The sequence below is a fragment of the Stegostoma tigrinum genome, chromosome 16 (genome assembly GCF_030684315.1).
Source record: "Stegostoma tigrinum isolate sSteTig4 chromosome 16, sSteTig4.hap1, whole genome shotgun sequence".
NCBI classification, from domain to species: domain Eukaryota; kingdom Metazoa; phylum Chordata; class Chondrichthyes; order Orectolobiformes; family Stegostomatidae; genus Stegostoma; species Stegostoma tigrinum.
In genome coordinates, this window is record NC_081369.1 from 17,797,544 (window position 1) to 17,814,605 (window position 17,062).

The 17,062-nt window shown below is 42.2% G+C and overlaps 1 protein-coding gene across 1 annotated transcript; it reads left to right on the forward strand.

Annotated features, from left to right (window-relative positions):
• Positions 1-5,098: 5,098 nt before the first annotated feature.
• On the forward strand, positions 5,099-10,789 carry LOC125459808 (chymotrypsinogen 2-like). Its single transcript, XM_048546686.1, has 7 exons — positions 5,099-5,156; positions 5,250-5,353; positions 5,836-5,915; positions 6,000-6,078; positions 6,936-7,116; positions 10,410-10,543; positions 10,628-10,789. Exons 1-7 carry the CDS (start codon positions 5,099-5,101, stop codon positions 10,787-10,789), a joined length of 798 nt encoding a protein of 265 aa, XP_048402643.1.
• Positions 10,790-17,062: the final 6,273 nt, after the last annotated feature.

The window sequence follows — 17,062 nt, forward strand, 5'->3', positions numbered from 1 at the left end:
GTGGAAAGGATAGAGCACAGAAAGTGTCCATTCAACCTATCCTTTCTGTGCCGGCAGAATAAACTAGCCACCCATTCTAATTTCATTCGTCAGCACTTCGACTGTAGCATTGCAGGCTCTGGTAATTCAGGTATAGATCCAGACTCTTTTAAATGAGTGAGGGTTTCCTCAGCAAAATCAGGTGCCCACCCTCTGGATGGAAGGGATTTTCTTCATGTCACTTCTAATCCCTTCAGAAACGTTCTGTCCACAATGTCTCATCTTTTTGTACACCTCAATTAAGTTACTCCTCAGACTCTCTGTTCGATGGAAAAATAACCCTAGTTGATTCGATCTTTCCTCATAGCTACAGTTTTCAACACTTGGCAACATTCTTGCAAATCTCCTCTGCACTGTCTCAAGAGCAATTATGTCCTTCCTGTAATACCACCAGAACTGTACACAATACTCTAGCTGTGGCCTAACCTGTGTTTAATATAGTTCTAGTATTACATCTCTCCTGTTGTAGTTGTTGCCTTACCCAATAAAGAAAAGTATCCCATATGCCTTCTGTACCACACTATCTAGCTGTCCTGCCACCTTCAGTGACCATGGGCAAACACTCCAAGGTCTCCCACTTCCTTCACCCCTCTCAATACTCTCCAGTTATTGCATATTCCCTTGCTCTGTTTACCCTCCCCAAGACATAACCTCCATATTTTTCTGGATTTTATTTCGTTGCAACTTTTCTGCTTACTTAGCCAAACCATTGGTACCATTCTGCAGTCAACAGCTATTTTTTCACTATAAGCTACGCGGCCAATTTTTATGTCATGTATAAAGTTCCCAAATTGTGCCTGCCAGCTTTAAGTTTAAATTATTAATATAATCACCACAAATAGCAAGGGGCACAACCCTGAGCCTTGTGAACAACCAGTGGAAACTGCTTTCCACATGTGATAACTATGCTTCATTTCCTGTCAAAGAGCTAATTTTTGATCCAACTCACCACATTCACCTGTATGCCATGACCTTTACTTTTTTTGACAAGTCCATGGGATTTGGTCAAATGCCTGACTAATGTCTATGTAGACATTATCTCCTGCACTACCTTCATCAATCTTACTTGTTAGTTCCTCAAAATCGTAATTAAGTTAGTAAGACCCAACCACTCTGATTGTCCCTGATTAATCCGAGCCATTGTAAGTAACAATGAATCCTCCCTCTGATTATTGATTTTAGCAACTTGTGCACCACCAAGGTCAGGCTGACTGGCTTATAATTATTTGGCCTATTCCTCAAACCCCTTTTAAACAATGTTACAACATTCGCAGACCTCCAATCCTGCGGTTCCTCACATGTATCTAATGAGGATTGGGAAATGGTCATCAGAGCATGTATTACTTCCTCGATAACAAAATGTGAGGCTGGATGAACACAGTGTGCTCCTGAGATGCTGCTTGGCCTGCTGTGTTCATCCAGCCTCACATTTTGTTATCTTGGAATTCTCCAGCATCTGCAGTTCCCATTATCTCTGATGTATTACTTCCTCCATCGTTTTCTTTAACAGCCTGGGGACAAATCATCCAGCCTTGGTGATGTGCCCATCTTAGAGTCGGACAATCTTTCTAGCACTTCCCTTCTCATTATACTTATTTTATCTAATATTTCACACTCCTCCTATGTAGCTAAAATATTGTATCATCCCTCCACTTTATGAAAACAGAGAGAAAATTCATCAAAAATTCAACAAACATCTTCAACATCTATGCACAGGTTACTACATACATCTGAGATAGGCCCAATCCTTTCCTTAGCCACTCTTTTGCTCTAAAAGCTAATAAAAACTTTATTTTCCCTAATTTTACCAGACAATATTGTTTGTTTCCTCTACTTGCTTACATTATTTCCTTTTTCATTTCATCAATGTAACTTTCAGTACTCCCCTTCCTAAAGAATCACTTTTCAAAATTATCATAAACTTTAACTTTCTGTTTTGTCTTACCCCATATGTTTCTGACTAATCGGTGTATTGGACTTTCCGGAACCATCCTTTTTCCTTTATGGATCATGTGTAGAATCTTGCTTTAGAATGCCTCCCATTGATTCGCCACTGACTTTCCTTCAAGTGGCTGTGTCCAGTCCACTTTGCCTGATCATCTTGGTAAAATTTGCCTTCCCCTAATTTTGAACTTTTCTCCTCTTCCATATTTGCTAAATCTAACTCTATGGTGATCACCGCCTCTAAAACAGTCACCCACTGTTATTTCATCCACCTGCTAATCTTCATTTCTTAAGACTAAATCTAGAACTGCATCTTCTGTTATTGGGCTTCATAAGCACTGGTTCTGAAAATTCTCATGAATGCAATTCAAGAATTTTTGTCTTCTGTGCCTTTCACACAGTTTGTATTCCAGTTGATACTTGCATCATTAAAGTCACTAAGTATTACTGAGGAAGGGTCACTGGACCCAAAACATTTAGTCTGAATTTTTCCTTCACAGATGCTGCCAGGTCTGTTGAGCTTTTCCAGCAACTTCTGTTTTTGTTCCTGATTTACAGCGTCTGCAGTTCTTTTGGCTTTTAACTATTACTATCCTCTTGATTTTGCACTCAGAAATTTGCCAACATATGCCCTTCTCCATCCTGCCTGAGAACTTCATATCCAGGGATGTGAAGCTACCATCCTTAAGGCTCTTTAAACCAGGTTTCCCTTACAGCAATAATACCATGATGCTACATGGTTCTCTGTGCCCTCAGTTTGCTGGTTTTGTTTGCTCTTTATTTATATATTATATTGGGAAATTAGATATTTGCAACAATTGTACCAATTCTCCCACCAGTTGTGGTAATCAGTAACTGAGAGACCTGGTAATTTGTGCATCAAATGCTGGTGTTCTGCTAAATTTCTTTCTGGCCGTGTAGGCCTCTATGGTCTGGCCACGTAAGTGCGGGAACCTTTCCAATCACCCCGTGTCTCAGTGAAAGCAAATGTAGAAAGGGGATTGAAGAACAGATCTTAGGAAGCAAATGGGATTTCTCATCAGACACTGTGCACTGGTGCTATTGAAATGTGTTTCCCAATACTTTTCTCTCCACCCATAAGATCAATGTTTTTCTTATTTGTCTCTGTCTGTCTTTGTATATGTATAGGGCCATGATCTCCAACACACAGATTGTGATCAATCGGGTGATCACAGAGTCTCTGACAGTCCACTTGTGTTCCTTGCTACACACGTGTCGATTGTCACATTGCTACATAGCCTCACAGCTCAGAGAAAAGTACATGCTTTTAACAGGCTTTGCCAACTTGTTGCATTGTGTTTGGTTTGGTTCAAATGGACCATCATTTCAGGGTAAAGTAGGTTTTGTGGCAACAATAAAGCCCATGAGCACAGTAAACATTCATTCACTCCACCATAAGAATAATATGGTTGCTGAGTATACTTCACACCTAACCCCACAATAAGCATTTTGCCAGAACCTTCTAAATGTGCAAACTCTGCCAATTAGACAAACAGGACAAGCAGGTGTATGGCAACACTACAAACTCTAAGATGCACATTATCCTGAATTGGAACTGTATGGCCGTTATTATGCTACAGTGGGAGCACCTTATGCACAGAGACTGCAGTGTTCAAAGTGGTGGTTCATCAACTAACAGGGGCTTAACTAGAAGTGTTAACACAATACAATGTATACTTGATGAAGTCTCTGTACAAAATTGTAAACATACTATGGAGTCAATAGGATGACAGCTCAGGATCATGATCATCCCTTCCTTGCAACCTTTAACCAAGTGACCAGGCAAAAGTCACAGGAAACTGCAAAGGCAAAAACCTGAACCATCTCCAAGTTGCAGTGAGAAAGAACACTGGTGTAAATGTAAAGAGATTACCATTATTTAGAGTATAAATTGATCAGTTTTCTCCTACTCTCATTGCCCAGATCACTGAAGACCAGATTAATCTCCTGCTGAATTTCAATTAGATTTCATTGAAAATCATTCCTGCAGTAACAGTGACGCTTATCTCCACAGATTGCTCACTTCCTGATTCTGATGAGGTTGTGAGTTGATGACTGAAAGTGAGGGGAGCCATTCATCTACATGAAAGGCAGGAAGTCAGCATCATCTATACTTGTGGCCAGTTGAAGAACAGTGTAGACAAAAAGATCTTGGGCAATACAATCACGAAGATTTGGAAATACAAACGTCATTTATCATGCTTACCATTTTATTGTTATAATTGCTATTATCCTTTACCAAATACTATCAGTTTAGAAACAAAAACAGAAATGACTGGAAAAGCCCAGCAGGTCTGGCAGCATCCATGGAGAGAATGTTTTGGGTCGAGAGTCCCTTCCTTGGAACCCTTCAGTTTGGATCTATGTAACACTACCTTTGAATTCGAAACTTTGGGATTTAAGCACACAGACATTTTTATTTTGGATAGTTAGGTGAAGGGAAGAGATTAAACTACACCATCCAAAACAAAGATTGTGTCTCTGATAACAACAAAAGAAAATGGTTAGCCCGAACACTGTCTGTGGATCTTGCTGTGTGCAACTAGTTTTGCCGAAATAAAAGTGATGAATCTTTTAAAAGGCTAGCAATTCACTCACCACAAACATTTTGCAAAAGACTGGGAGATGTCGGTGGTTTTGAATGTTAGTTTCTTAATTTCTATCAACAATCTAAGTCATTCTTTTTCCTGTTCTTGGGATGAATGCCCTTTTGTACATTCTCGTACTTATTTGCTTGCTTACAAGCTTTTACAGTAAACGAACAGGAGTTTGTAGTAATCATTATTGCTTTGTATAACTTGAAATGTTACCCAACATTTTGAAATACATGACTTTACTAATCAATTACTTCCAAAATACTTCTGTGAAAAATATCATTTATCAATATTTTATCAGTGAACAGCTGAAAGTACCCAAGGTTCTTTCTAATTTAGTGATATCTATTCAAAAACCTTGCAATTAATTAGTTTACTTTGGAAACAATTCAGCTGCATGTAATGTGAATGAAAATTCAGACTTTTATCTATTAGATACCCAACGTCACAATTCTACTATATAAAGTCGCAACCATAGTCTTCAAGTACTGACTAGAACCATGGCTTTCCTTTGGATTCTCTCTTGCCTGGCCATCCTTGGCACAGCTTATGGACGGAGTATGTTAATATCTACACAGTAGTTTCTATTTCTATTTTACTTGCAACTGTGATGGATAACTTGATTCCTATTTGTACTGACTTCCATTATAGACTGTGGAGTCCCAGCCATCACTCCAGTCATCACAGGCTACTCAAGAATCGTGAATGGTGAAGATGCAGTTCCAGGATCTTGGCCCTGGCAGGTCTCCCTGCAGGTAGGTCAAAGCTAACATTTTTGGTCTAAGTAATTCTTAGTCAGGTAACTGTTAAATTATTAACCTAATTAAAAAGGCCACCAGTCTATTAAAATGGCAAGTATTAATCATCAATTTTCAATGAGGGTCCTGTGTTCATTTCATTCAGCATTGAATTTCTGCCTGTAGTTTAGTTGAGAAATACATTCTAGGGAAACAAATCATTTTTTTTTGTATAAAGTTGATAATACAAACGGTACATCATCAATGGGAATATGCTGCTAAGAGCTGAAGATCTTGTGCATGATCTGATCAAAACAGGAATGTACCTGTCAAAATTAAACTTTGAACCAATGATAGGGCACTTCTATTGCGCTGCTGACTCACATTTTGAGCATTGTTAAAAGTGCAAAGATTAATGCTTGCAAGACAAATAATCCTAACAATAATAGTTCAAATATTGGATTTTCTTTGAGTGATTAAAACTTTCTTTTCTGCATTAGCAAATGAATGGCTTTCATTTCTGTGGTGGCTCCTTGATTAACGAAAACTGGGTTGTCACTGCTGCTCATTGCGGTGTGAGGTAAGGTCAGAGCATTAACATCTTCAGAGACTACATTAAATGTATCAAGGGGCATTTACATAATAGCCTGACATTCTTTTGTAGCACAAGACACCTTGTCATCATTGGAGATTACAACAAATGCACAGATGATGGAAAATCTCAGGCCATTTCAATTGCTCAGGTAGGAATGCTTTACTCCTGACAATAAGTCTCATTCAAGATTGTGTTGATTCAGTTTAAAAGTAAAAAGCTGAAATCAGTAACTGTCTTTAAGAGAATCTAAAGCAGTAAAAGAATATTTATGATATTATTATTATTCTTTGTGCTAGTTTTACATTGTCCCTCATTTAATATAAGCTTCTTTCTCTATAGAATTTACTACTCTTGCTGTAAATAATTATTTTCCCAACCTCAAATATCCAACTAATTTTAAGAAAACTAGAGATCCAGGTTGTTTTACTATGAGCTTGTCGGTTCAGATAAGTTCAGGCGAGAGCTCAAAGTGCTTTTTTGAACAGTGTTTATTAACACTATGTGTATGATGGTTTTGCTCTGTCTGAGGCTCCTTTTGTTACGATCTTCAAACAGAGTCTCTCTCACATGACTCCTGGTCACTGATTGATCACAGGCTTATGTGCATAGCCCTCAAAACCTACCTTTGCATAGGCCACAGGCTCATAATGCAGGAAACTACCATGGAAAGTCTAATGTTCATACTACTTGGACATCACTGAGGTAAGAGTGGTAGTTCATGGTAAAATATCAGTTGGGAAGGTTTGTGGCCCATAATGTAGGACATTGCCAGAGAAAGGACTGGACTCGTAATGTATGACATCACCAGGATAATGAGGAACATACCACAAGCTACAACTAACACTAATAATGCAGAACATTTTCAGTAATAGGGCCAGGATGAAGGAAATTGCTAGGAAAAATCTAAAGTCTTAATTCAGACCATCACTGATTGAAAGCAATAGCTAAGAGCAGAAAAATCAAGAAGTGGTTGGCAGAACCTAACCCTAGTCTTATGTCTTGCAGGCCTTTACTCATCCTGACTGGAATCCGAGCACCATTAACTACGACATCACTCTTGTGAAGCTTGCATCTCCTGTCACATTCAGTCAGTTTGTGTCCCCTGTTTGTCTTGCTGGTGCATCTGGCAATTTTGCTGCTGGCAAACTGTGTGTCACTACAGGATGGGGGCTGACCAACTCGAATGGTATGATATCGCCATTGCTTTGAACTGAGCAAAGTTATGTTGACTTCTGTAGCTAGGTCTGAGGGGACTAAAACAAGTTGGATATGTAGTGCTGGGTGTAATAAAGGAGGCGGGGCCCTTTAGTCATGAGAGAGGCCCCCTGTCAGCCTCCCAGTGACCTCTGCCTTAGTCAGAGTGTGGAAGGGGCTGTCACAGGGTGCCTGTGGTGGCAGGATGCCAATTAAGCTCATTAATGAGTCAACAAAATGTGAGGCTGGATGAACACAGCAGGCCAAGCAGCATCTCAGGAGCACAAAAGCTGACGTTTCGGGCCTAGACCCTTCATCAGAGAGGGGGATGGGGTGAGGGTTCTGGAATAAATAGGGAGAGAGGGGGAGGCGGACCGAAGATGGAGAGAAAAGAAGATAGGTGGAGAGAGTGTAGGTGGGGAGGTAGGGAGCGGATAGGTCAGTCCAGGGAAGACGGACAGGTCAAGGAGGTGGGATGAGGTTAGTAGGTAGATGGGGGTGCGGCTTGGGGTGGGAGGAAGGGATGGGTGAGAGGAAGAACAGGTTAGGGAGGCAGAGACAGGTTGGACTGGTTTTGGGATGCAGTGGGTGGAGGGGAAGAGCTGGGCTGGTTGTGTGGTGCAGTGGGGGGAGGGGACGAACTGGGCTGGTTTAGGGATGCAGTTTGGGAAGGGGAGATTTTGAAACTGGTGAAGTCCACATTGATACCATTAGGCTGCAGGGTTCCCAGGCGGAATATGAGTTGCTGTTCCTGCAACCTTCGGGTGGCATCATTGTGGCACTGCAGGAGGCCCATGATGGACATGCCATCTAAAGAATGGGAGGGGGAGTGGAAATGGTTTGCGACTGGGAGGTGCAGTAGTTTGTTGCGAACTGAGCGGAGGTGTTCTGCAAAGCGGTCTCCAAGCCTCCGCTTGGTTTCCGCAATGTAGAGGAAGCCACACCGGGTACAGTGGATGCAGTATACCACATTGGCAGATGTGCAGGTGGACCTCTGCTTAATGTGGAATGTCATCTTGGGGCCTGGGATGGGGGTGAGGGTGGAGGTGTGGGGGCAAGCGTAGCATTTCCTGCAGTTGCAGGGGAAGGTGCCGGGTGTGGTGGGGTTGGAGGGCAGTGTGGAGCGAACAAGGGAGTCACGGAGAGAGTGGTCCCTCCGGAAAGCAGACAGGGGTGGGGATGGAAAAACGTCTTGGGTGGTGGGGTCGGATTGTAGATGGCGGAAGTGACGGAGGCCCGAAACGTCAGCTTTTGTGCTCCTGAGATGCTGCTTGGCCTGCTGTGTTCATCCAGCCTCACATTTTGTTGTCTTGGATTCTCCAGTATCTGCAGTTCCCATTATCTCTCATTAATGAGTCAGTCAGATCTGACTATCCCTGGGCCCACCACCATTCAGTACTAGCTTAGGATTTAAAAGCTGTGATATGCGTTTCCCTTACCCTTGGAAGGTCACTCAGCAAACCGTTGTGGGTTTTCAAACATCCTCCCAGGAGTGTCCCTCACCAGAGGTCACTCTATCCCCAACATCCACAGGGGGATGGCCTTTGAGAGTCAACACCCTCACCTTTATCACCAATCTCCTGACCCCTCTCTCTCATGGCACCCAACCCAAAAACCCCATCTCGCCTTTACTGACCTTTGGTCTAGGGCTCCCTGAGTATCTGGTGGGTGCACTGCTGCTAGTTACCATTGCTCCTGCTGCTGTTGGTGGTGTGATGTCTCTGATTGGCTGACAGTTCTTGACAGGCAGGACCCACACTGCTGCGGATCTTAATCCTGGGTAAGGCCTGAAGGTAGCCACTTAGGTGCCTGCCTAACCAGCGCTGCCCTCCACGCGCGCCCCCCCCCCCCCAACAAAAGTGTGTCTCCATTGATTCTCCAACTCACGAGCAAGACCCTTGCCATACTAACAGAATTATGGCTGAAGTCTGTGATTTTGTTTTGTATTTTTCAGTTAAAAAGCATCACATGGGAAAACATAAAAGATTATTCCTGAAAAATAGTCTCATGAAGAAAGGTTAAGCAGGTGGGAGTTTACAAGAATGGGAGATTATTGGTACATAAATGATTCTGAAGGGGTTTGACAAGGTGGCTGTTGAGAGAATGTGTAATGGGGTGAGTGGTCTAGGTAATAATGGACCTTCCAATTAAGATGGGGGAGAGAAAGGATATCTTCTCTTGAAGGGTTGTTGAATTTCAAAACTCTCTACCTTAGAGAGCAGTGAAAGCTGGGCCAGTGAACATGGTCAGGTATTGTTTAATCAACCGGTTATGATATAATACCAGGAACACGAGAAGATAGGACCTGAACTTGGACCTTCTAGCTCAGTGGTAGGGACACTACCATTGCACCGCAAGAGCCCCAGTGAACATAGTGAAGGCTGATTTAAACAGATCCTTGATCTGCAAGAAAGTCAGAAGTTAAAGGGAAAGGAGGGTAGGTAAGCTGGGAAATAGAATCAAGGCCACAATCAGGTCAACCATGATCTTACTGAGTGACGAAGAATGCATGAGAAACCAAATGGCCTGTTCCTGCTCATATCTCTCATGCTCCTATGTCCTAGAGAGCTGACTAGTTACAGGTCAAAAGGTAACAAAGTGTGAAGCTGGATGAACACAGCAGGCCAAGCAACATCTCAGGAGCACAAAAGCTGACGTTTTGGGCCTAGACCCTTACAGGACACCACTGCTTCTTTGTGCAATGTAACTTCTCTGAGTTCAGTTGTTGCCCTAATACATGTGTAACGAGAGAAGAAAACATTTGATTATGATCCTACAAAGATATAATCAGATAATATCAGGGCTGGAAAAGGAACATCCAATATACTACTTTAAAATATACCATGAGAGAAGGATAAGGAGACAGTGACTTAAAATAGTGAATAGTAAGAAGGTGATTCTTCCCGCAGAGAATGATCAACACTTCAATTGGAGCTGTAAGCAGACTAATACGGGAGAGGAAGTTCTAGAATTTCTGAAATGCGGTCTAAATGTAGCATAGGAGTACACTGTTATTCCAGAGGGAAGCATTCAAGATCCGCTTAAAGTCTTCTCTATCATGTAGTAGCTTCCACCTATTCAAAATAATGCAACATGATAAATTCACCATTAATCCATCAGTCATTTAAAAAAAACTCAACAAAACATTTAAAAGCAGAGACATTTGCCCGAGAATGAGCATAATTCAGTTTGTGCATGGACGTTGCAGCAGAGGTCCCAGGTCTTTCAAGAGGTGGTGTTGTTCAAACCCCAGGCAATGTAACGATGTTTTCCTCTCCCCTTTAGCCTTTTTTACACCATGCACTCTGCAGCAGACGTCTCTCCCCCTCTTGAGCAACGCTGAGTGCCAGAATTACTGGGGAAATATGATCTCTGATGTGATGATCTGTGCCGGTGCCGCTGGTGCTTCTTCCTGCATGGTACGTAAAGACCCACAACAGGAAAGGCAACACTTCCCTCTTCATTCTGTGCCGCTTATTCATTCCCGATCTGTTTATTTGCAGGGTGACTCAGGTGGACCACTTGTCTGCCAGGAGGGAGGAACCTGGTATCTAGTGGGCATCGTTTCCTGGGGAAGTGGCAAGTGCTCCACGAGAATGCCTGGAGTTTATGCCCGTGTGACTGAATTCCGGCAATGGGTTGATCAGATACTTGCTTTGAATTAAAGGAGTATGTATGTCAAAAATTCAATAAAACAAAAATGAACATCTACTTGTCGATTCTCAGACTTCTTCTCATAGCATGCCTCAATTACAAGTGTGATCAAGAATGCTTCTGAGCAGATAACTTAAATAATTAGCAGGGAAAGAGATTTAAAATGGGGGTAGTAATTAGGCACAGTCGCATCAATGGCAGTATGGAAGGGGAAGATAACATCCTCCATCCACAAACAGAACCCTAAGTTTGAGTTCTCATTCACAATTTATCACCATGGGAAAGAGTCGAGTTGCTGGGAGGAACTTCCACATGGAGACAGGGATAACAGTCAGAGGTAGAATCAATGACACACAAAGGACAAGAGCAAGCTATTCATTTACATGAACCATTTCCATCATTCAATGAGATCATGTCAATCAGATTTTCAACCCCATATACCTGTTTTGGTTCCATATCCCTCAGAACCCTTGCACGTCTGATGATCTTAGTTTTGGAAGTTGCATTTTGCCTTGTCTCTCAGTGATTTGAAGGTGTTCTGAAATTCTACTCCCCTGTTTGTGAAGAAGTGCTTCCTGACATTGCTCCTATTTGTTCTGGCTCTGATTTTGATGTGATGTCACCTTAGTTATGGCCTGTCCTATCAGAGGAAATAGTTTCCTTTTGTGTGCTACATCACATCTTTCAATTACCCTCAACACCAGAATGAGATCACCCTTTAATCTTCTACACCTGAAGCAATACCAAATTGTTCTTTACAATCAGTTTTACAATCAGTTCAATAAGCCAGGTAGACTAAACAGATCATTATAAATCTACAGCATAACTACATAACACAAAGCATATGTAACTTTCACCTGATTGTGTCACAGCCCTCTTGAGATTAAAATTAACATTCCGTTGGCTGTTATACAATATTTTAGTTTTGTATATATTAATAATATATTAGTTTTTAGTGATTATTTTTTGTACATGAATCCTTAAATCTGTCTGCTTTTCCACAGTTCCCAACTTCTTATCATTTAAAAACTACCCTGATCGAGCATGTTTTATTCCAAAGTAGATGATCTCCCACTTCTGCATATTGTGCTGAGCTATGGACAATTTTGTCTAACCAGATAATCCAGCAAACCCTTTGAAGCAGTTTACTTTCAGCTCCACTAATTATTGAGCAATCCTCTTAGAATCATCATCAAACTTCAATATAAGGCTCGCTATTTCTTCATTTGAACCATTGATAAATGTAGTGAAAACAGAAGCTCCAATACAGGTCCCTAGCTGCAACACTCAACACAACCTGCCCAGATGCATATATACTCATTTCCTCAGTCTCTGCCTTCTACCCCAATCAATTTTCACCTAGGTACAGAGATTGTGTCTAACTTCAAGCATCTTTATTTTTTATAACACAGCATCTAAACACTTGCTGCATGATAATTCAGAGGAGGTTTATCACAAACTGGTAAGCTAACATACAAACAGAAAAGCTCTTCTGTGAAACCACGATGGTATCATGGGCTACTTACCATTGCCCTCTGTGTCAAGGGCACATTATGTTACTTCTGAGCACTGCATTACTTCCTAAGAATGAAATAACTGTAATTGATTAAATTTTGCTTAGTTTTTGGACTTTAAGATGCTCAGGCTTTACATTTACATTGTCTTGAAAGAAACAAATCTCAAACTTGTTCAAAAAGTAAGTCGTAAAAGCTTGGCACTGCAGAACTTACACATTGCTAAAGAGACACAATCAAAATTTTTTTTTGATTTGCACTAATCAGGACTGACACACAAGACAGCAAACTCGGATAGGGAACACAAATTTATACTGCATGAGAACTGGGTAGATCGTGGTTTGCATGGAGTTCCAGCAAGAACCAGGTAGACTAAACAGATCATTATAAATCTACAGCATAACTACATAACACAAAGCATATGTAACTTTCACCTGATTGTGTCACAGCCCTGTTAGAACTGCAGCAAGAACTGTTAACTCACAATCCTAATTATCTGAAAGAATTTCAGAGCAGGCAGATGGACTATGAATATAGACATTGAACTGTACAGCACAGTACAGGCCCTTCGGCCCACAATGTTGTACCAAACTTTTACCCTTAGCCTAAAGTCTATCTAACTCCCACCCCTACTTTATACTATCATCCATATGTTGATCTAATAGCCACTTAAATGTCCCTAATGAGGCCAAATCCACTACCCTCTCTGGCAATGCATTCCACGCCCTGACCACTCTCTGAGTAAAGAACCTACCTCTGACATCTCCCTTATGTCTACCTCCACTCACCTTAAAACTATGCCTCCTCCTAATAGCTACCTCCTCCCTAGGAAAATGTCTCTGGCTGCCACTCTATCTGTATCTCTGATCATTTTGTGCACCTCTGTCAAGTCACCTCTCATCCATCATCGTTCAAAGAGAAAAGCCCTAGCTCTCTCAACCTTTCCTTGTATGATCTTCCCTCCACACCAGGCAACATCCTGGTAAATCTCCTCTGCACCTTTTCCAATGATTCCACATTTTTCCTGTAATGAGGCAACCAGAACTGGACACAATACTCCAGATGTGGCCCAACCAAGGTTTTGTATAGCTGGACATAACTTCACGGCTCTTGAACTCAACCTCTCTCTTAATGAAAGCTAACACACCATACACTTTCTTAACAACTCTATCCACCTGAGTGGCAGCTTTCAGGGAACTGTGGACATAAACCCCGAGGTCCCTCTGCTCCTCGACACTGCCAAGAATCTTTCCGTTAACCCTGTATTCTGCTTTCAAGTTTGTCCTTCCAAAATGAATCACCTCACACTTTTTCGGGTTAAACTCCATCTGCCACTTCTCAGCCCAGTTCTGCATCCTATCAATGTCCCTTTGTAACCTAGAACAGCCCTCTGCACTATCCATAAATTGACCCACCTTCATATCATCTGCGGACTTACTAATCCACTCTTCCACTTCTACATCCAATTCATTTACAAAGATCACAAAAAGAAGAGTACCCAGAACAGATACTTGAGGTACACCACTCGTAACTGAGCACCATGTCAAATATTTTCCATCCACTACCACCCATTGTCTTCTCAGGGTCAACCAATTCTGAATCCGATCTGCCACATTTCCCCCTATCCCATGCCTCCTTACTTTCTGTGTGAACCTATCATGGGGAACCTTATCAAAAGCCTTCCTTAAATCCATGTATACCTTCATCCACACGTTTGGTCACCGCTTCAAAGAATTCAATAAGGTTTGTGAGGCATGATCTACCCCTCATAAATCCATGCTGACTATCACAAATCAAACTGTGCCTATCCAAGTGATCATAAATCCTATTTCTCAGAGACCTTTCCAATAATTTGCCCACCATTGACGTAAGACTAACTGGCCTGTAATTTCCAGGGTTATCCCTATTCCCTTTTTTGAACAAGGGAATGACGTTTGCCTCTCTCCAATCTTCCGGCACTATACCCATGGACAGTGAGGACGAAAACACCATCGCTAAAGGCCCTGCAATTTCTTCCCTCACTTCCCATAGAATCCTTGGATAAAAACCATCAGGTCCGGGGACTTGTTTATCTTCAAGTTCGTCAAAATTCCTAGCACATCTTGCTTACTAACATCCTCTTCCTCTCGCCTACCAGCCTGTTTCACACACCCCTACAACTAGGTCCCTCTCAGTCGTGAAAACCGAAGAAAGGTGCTCATTAAGGACCTCTCCTATCTCTTTAGGCTCCGTACACAAATTCCCTTTACAATCCTTGATTGGCCCTACTCTTTCGCTGGTCATTCTCTTATTCCTCACCTACGTGTAAAAAGCCTTGGGGTTTTCCTTGATCCTATCTTCCAAGGTTTTCTCATCCCCCCTTATAGCTCTCCTAAGCCCTTTCTTCAGCTCCTTCCTGCCTAACTTGTATCCCTCTTGAGTCTTTTCTGTTCCTTGTATCCGAAACCTTATATACGTATCCTCTTCATCTTAACCAGTCGTTCGCCCTCTCTTGAGAACCAAGGCTCCCTCACTTGATCGCATCTTCCCTGCCTGCTGGGGACAAACATATCAAGCATACGCAGTATGCATTCCTTAAACATTCTCCACATTTCTATCGTGCCCTTCCCTGAAAACATCTGTTCCCATTTTATGTTGCCCAGTTCTTGCCTAACAGAATTATAATTACCCTTCCCCCAATTATAAATCTTACCCTGCTGTATGTACCTATCATTTTCCATGACTACTGTAAATGTAACAAAGTTATGATCGCTACCGCGAAAATATTCTCCTACCAACAGGTCTAACACTTGGCCCGGTTGATTGCCAAGCACCAAATCCAAAGTGGCCTCTCGTTGTGTCAGTGATAATGGGAACTGCAGATGCTGGAGAATCCAAGATAACAAAGTGTGGAGCTGGATGAACACAGCAGGCCAAGCAGCATCTCAGGAGCACAAAAGCTTTTGTGCTCCTGAGATGCTGCTTGGCCTGCTGTGTTCATCCAGCTCCACACTTTGTTATCTTGGCCTCTTGTTGTGTTGGTCTATCCACATACTCTGTCAGGAATCTTTCCTGAATGCACTGGGCAAAATCTGTTCCATCCAAACTATTACAACTAAAAAGTTTCCAATCAATATTTGGAAAATTGAAGTCACCCATGACTACAACCCTGTGACTTCTACACATTTTCAGTATTTGCCTCCCAATCCGCTTCTCCACTTTTCTGCAACTATTTGGGGGTCTATAAAAAAACCCCAACAAACAGCACAGCAGAGACTTGGAATGGCCAAGTTTCAAGGAAGTGAGGCCCAAATCATTTTAATTTCCAGACCTCATCTTCACCTCGATGAAGCGTCTTCACTCAGTCCCACAGGAATGGCTGATGGACAGAAGCAGGATGATCAGTGCCTTGGGATCAGTTGATTCTTGGGAGCAGTCCAAGGGAGTTAAGCAAGTTTTTGGGCTTGAATAGGGAGCAATGTAATCTGAAGCTCATGACAGCTATAGGAGGTGGTGGGGAATGGAGGGAAATGGTATTTTCGTGGGTCCCAGATCCAAACTTGTTCCTATTATAGAACATAGAACATTACAGCGCAGTACAGGCCCTTCGGCCCTCGAAGTTGCGCAGACCTGTGAAACCAATCTGAAGACCATCTAACCTAGCCCATCTAACTATTCCGTTATCATCCATATGTTTATCCAATGACGATTTAAATGCCCTTAAAGTTGGCAAGATTACTACTGTTGCAGGCAGGGCATTCCATGCCCTTACTACTCTCTGAGTAAAGAACCTACCTCTGACTTCTGTCCTATATCTATCACTCCTCAATTTAAAGCTATGCCCCCTTGTGCTAGCCATCACCATCCTAGGAAAAAGGCTCTCACTGTCCACCCTATCTAATCCTCTGTTCATCTTGTATGTCTCTATTAAGTCACCTCTTAACCTTCTTCTCTCTAAGGAAAACAGCCTCAAGTCCCTCAGTCCTTTCTCATAAGACCTTCCCTCCATACCAGGCAACATCCTGGTAAATCTCCTCTGCACCCTTTCCAATGCTTCCACATCCTTCCTATAGTGCGGCGACCAGAACTGTATACAATACTCCAAGTGCGGCCGCACCAGAGTTTTGTACAGCTGCAGCATAACTCATGGCTCCGAAACTCAATCCCTCTACCAATAAAACGTAAAAAACCATACGCCTTCTTAACAACTGTATCAACCGGGGTAGCAACTTTTAGGGATCTATGCGCATGGACACCGAGATCTCTCTGCTCATCGAAACTACCAAGAATCTTACCATTAGCCCAGTACTCTGTATTCTTGTTAGTCCTTCCAAAGTGAATCAACTCACACTTTTCCCCATTAAACTCCATTTGTCACCTGTCAGTCCAGCTCTGCAGCTTATCTATGTCTCTCTCTATAACCTGCAACATCCTTCCGCACTATCGACAACTCCACCAGCTTTAGCGTCATCCGCAAATTTACTAACCCATCCTTCTAGGCCTTCATCCAAGTCATTTATAAAAATGACAAACAGCAGTGGCCCCAAAACAGATCCTTGCAGTACACCACTAGTAACTGAACTCCAGGATCATCACCCTCTGTCTTCTTACAGCAAGCCAATTTCTGATCCAAGCTGCTAAATCACCCTCAATCCCATACTTCCATATTTTCTGCAATAGCCTACAGTGGGGAACCTTATCAAACGCTTTAATGAAGCCCATATACACCACATCAACCACTTTACCCTCATCTACCTGTTTGGTCACCTTCTCAAAGAACTCAGTAAGGTT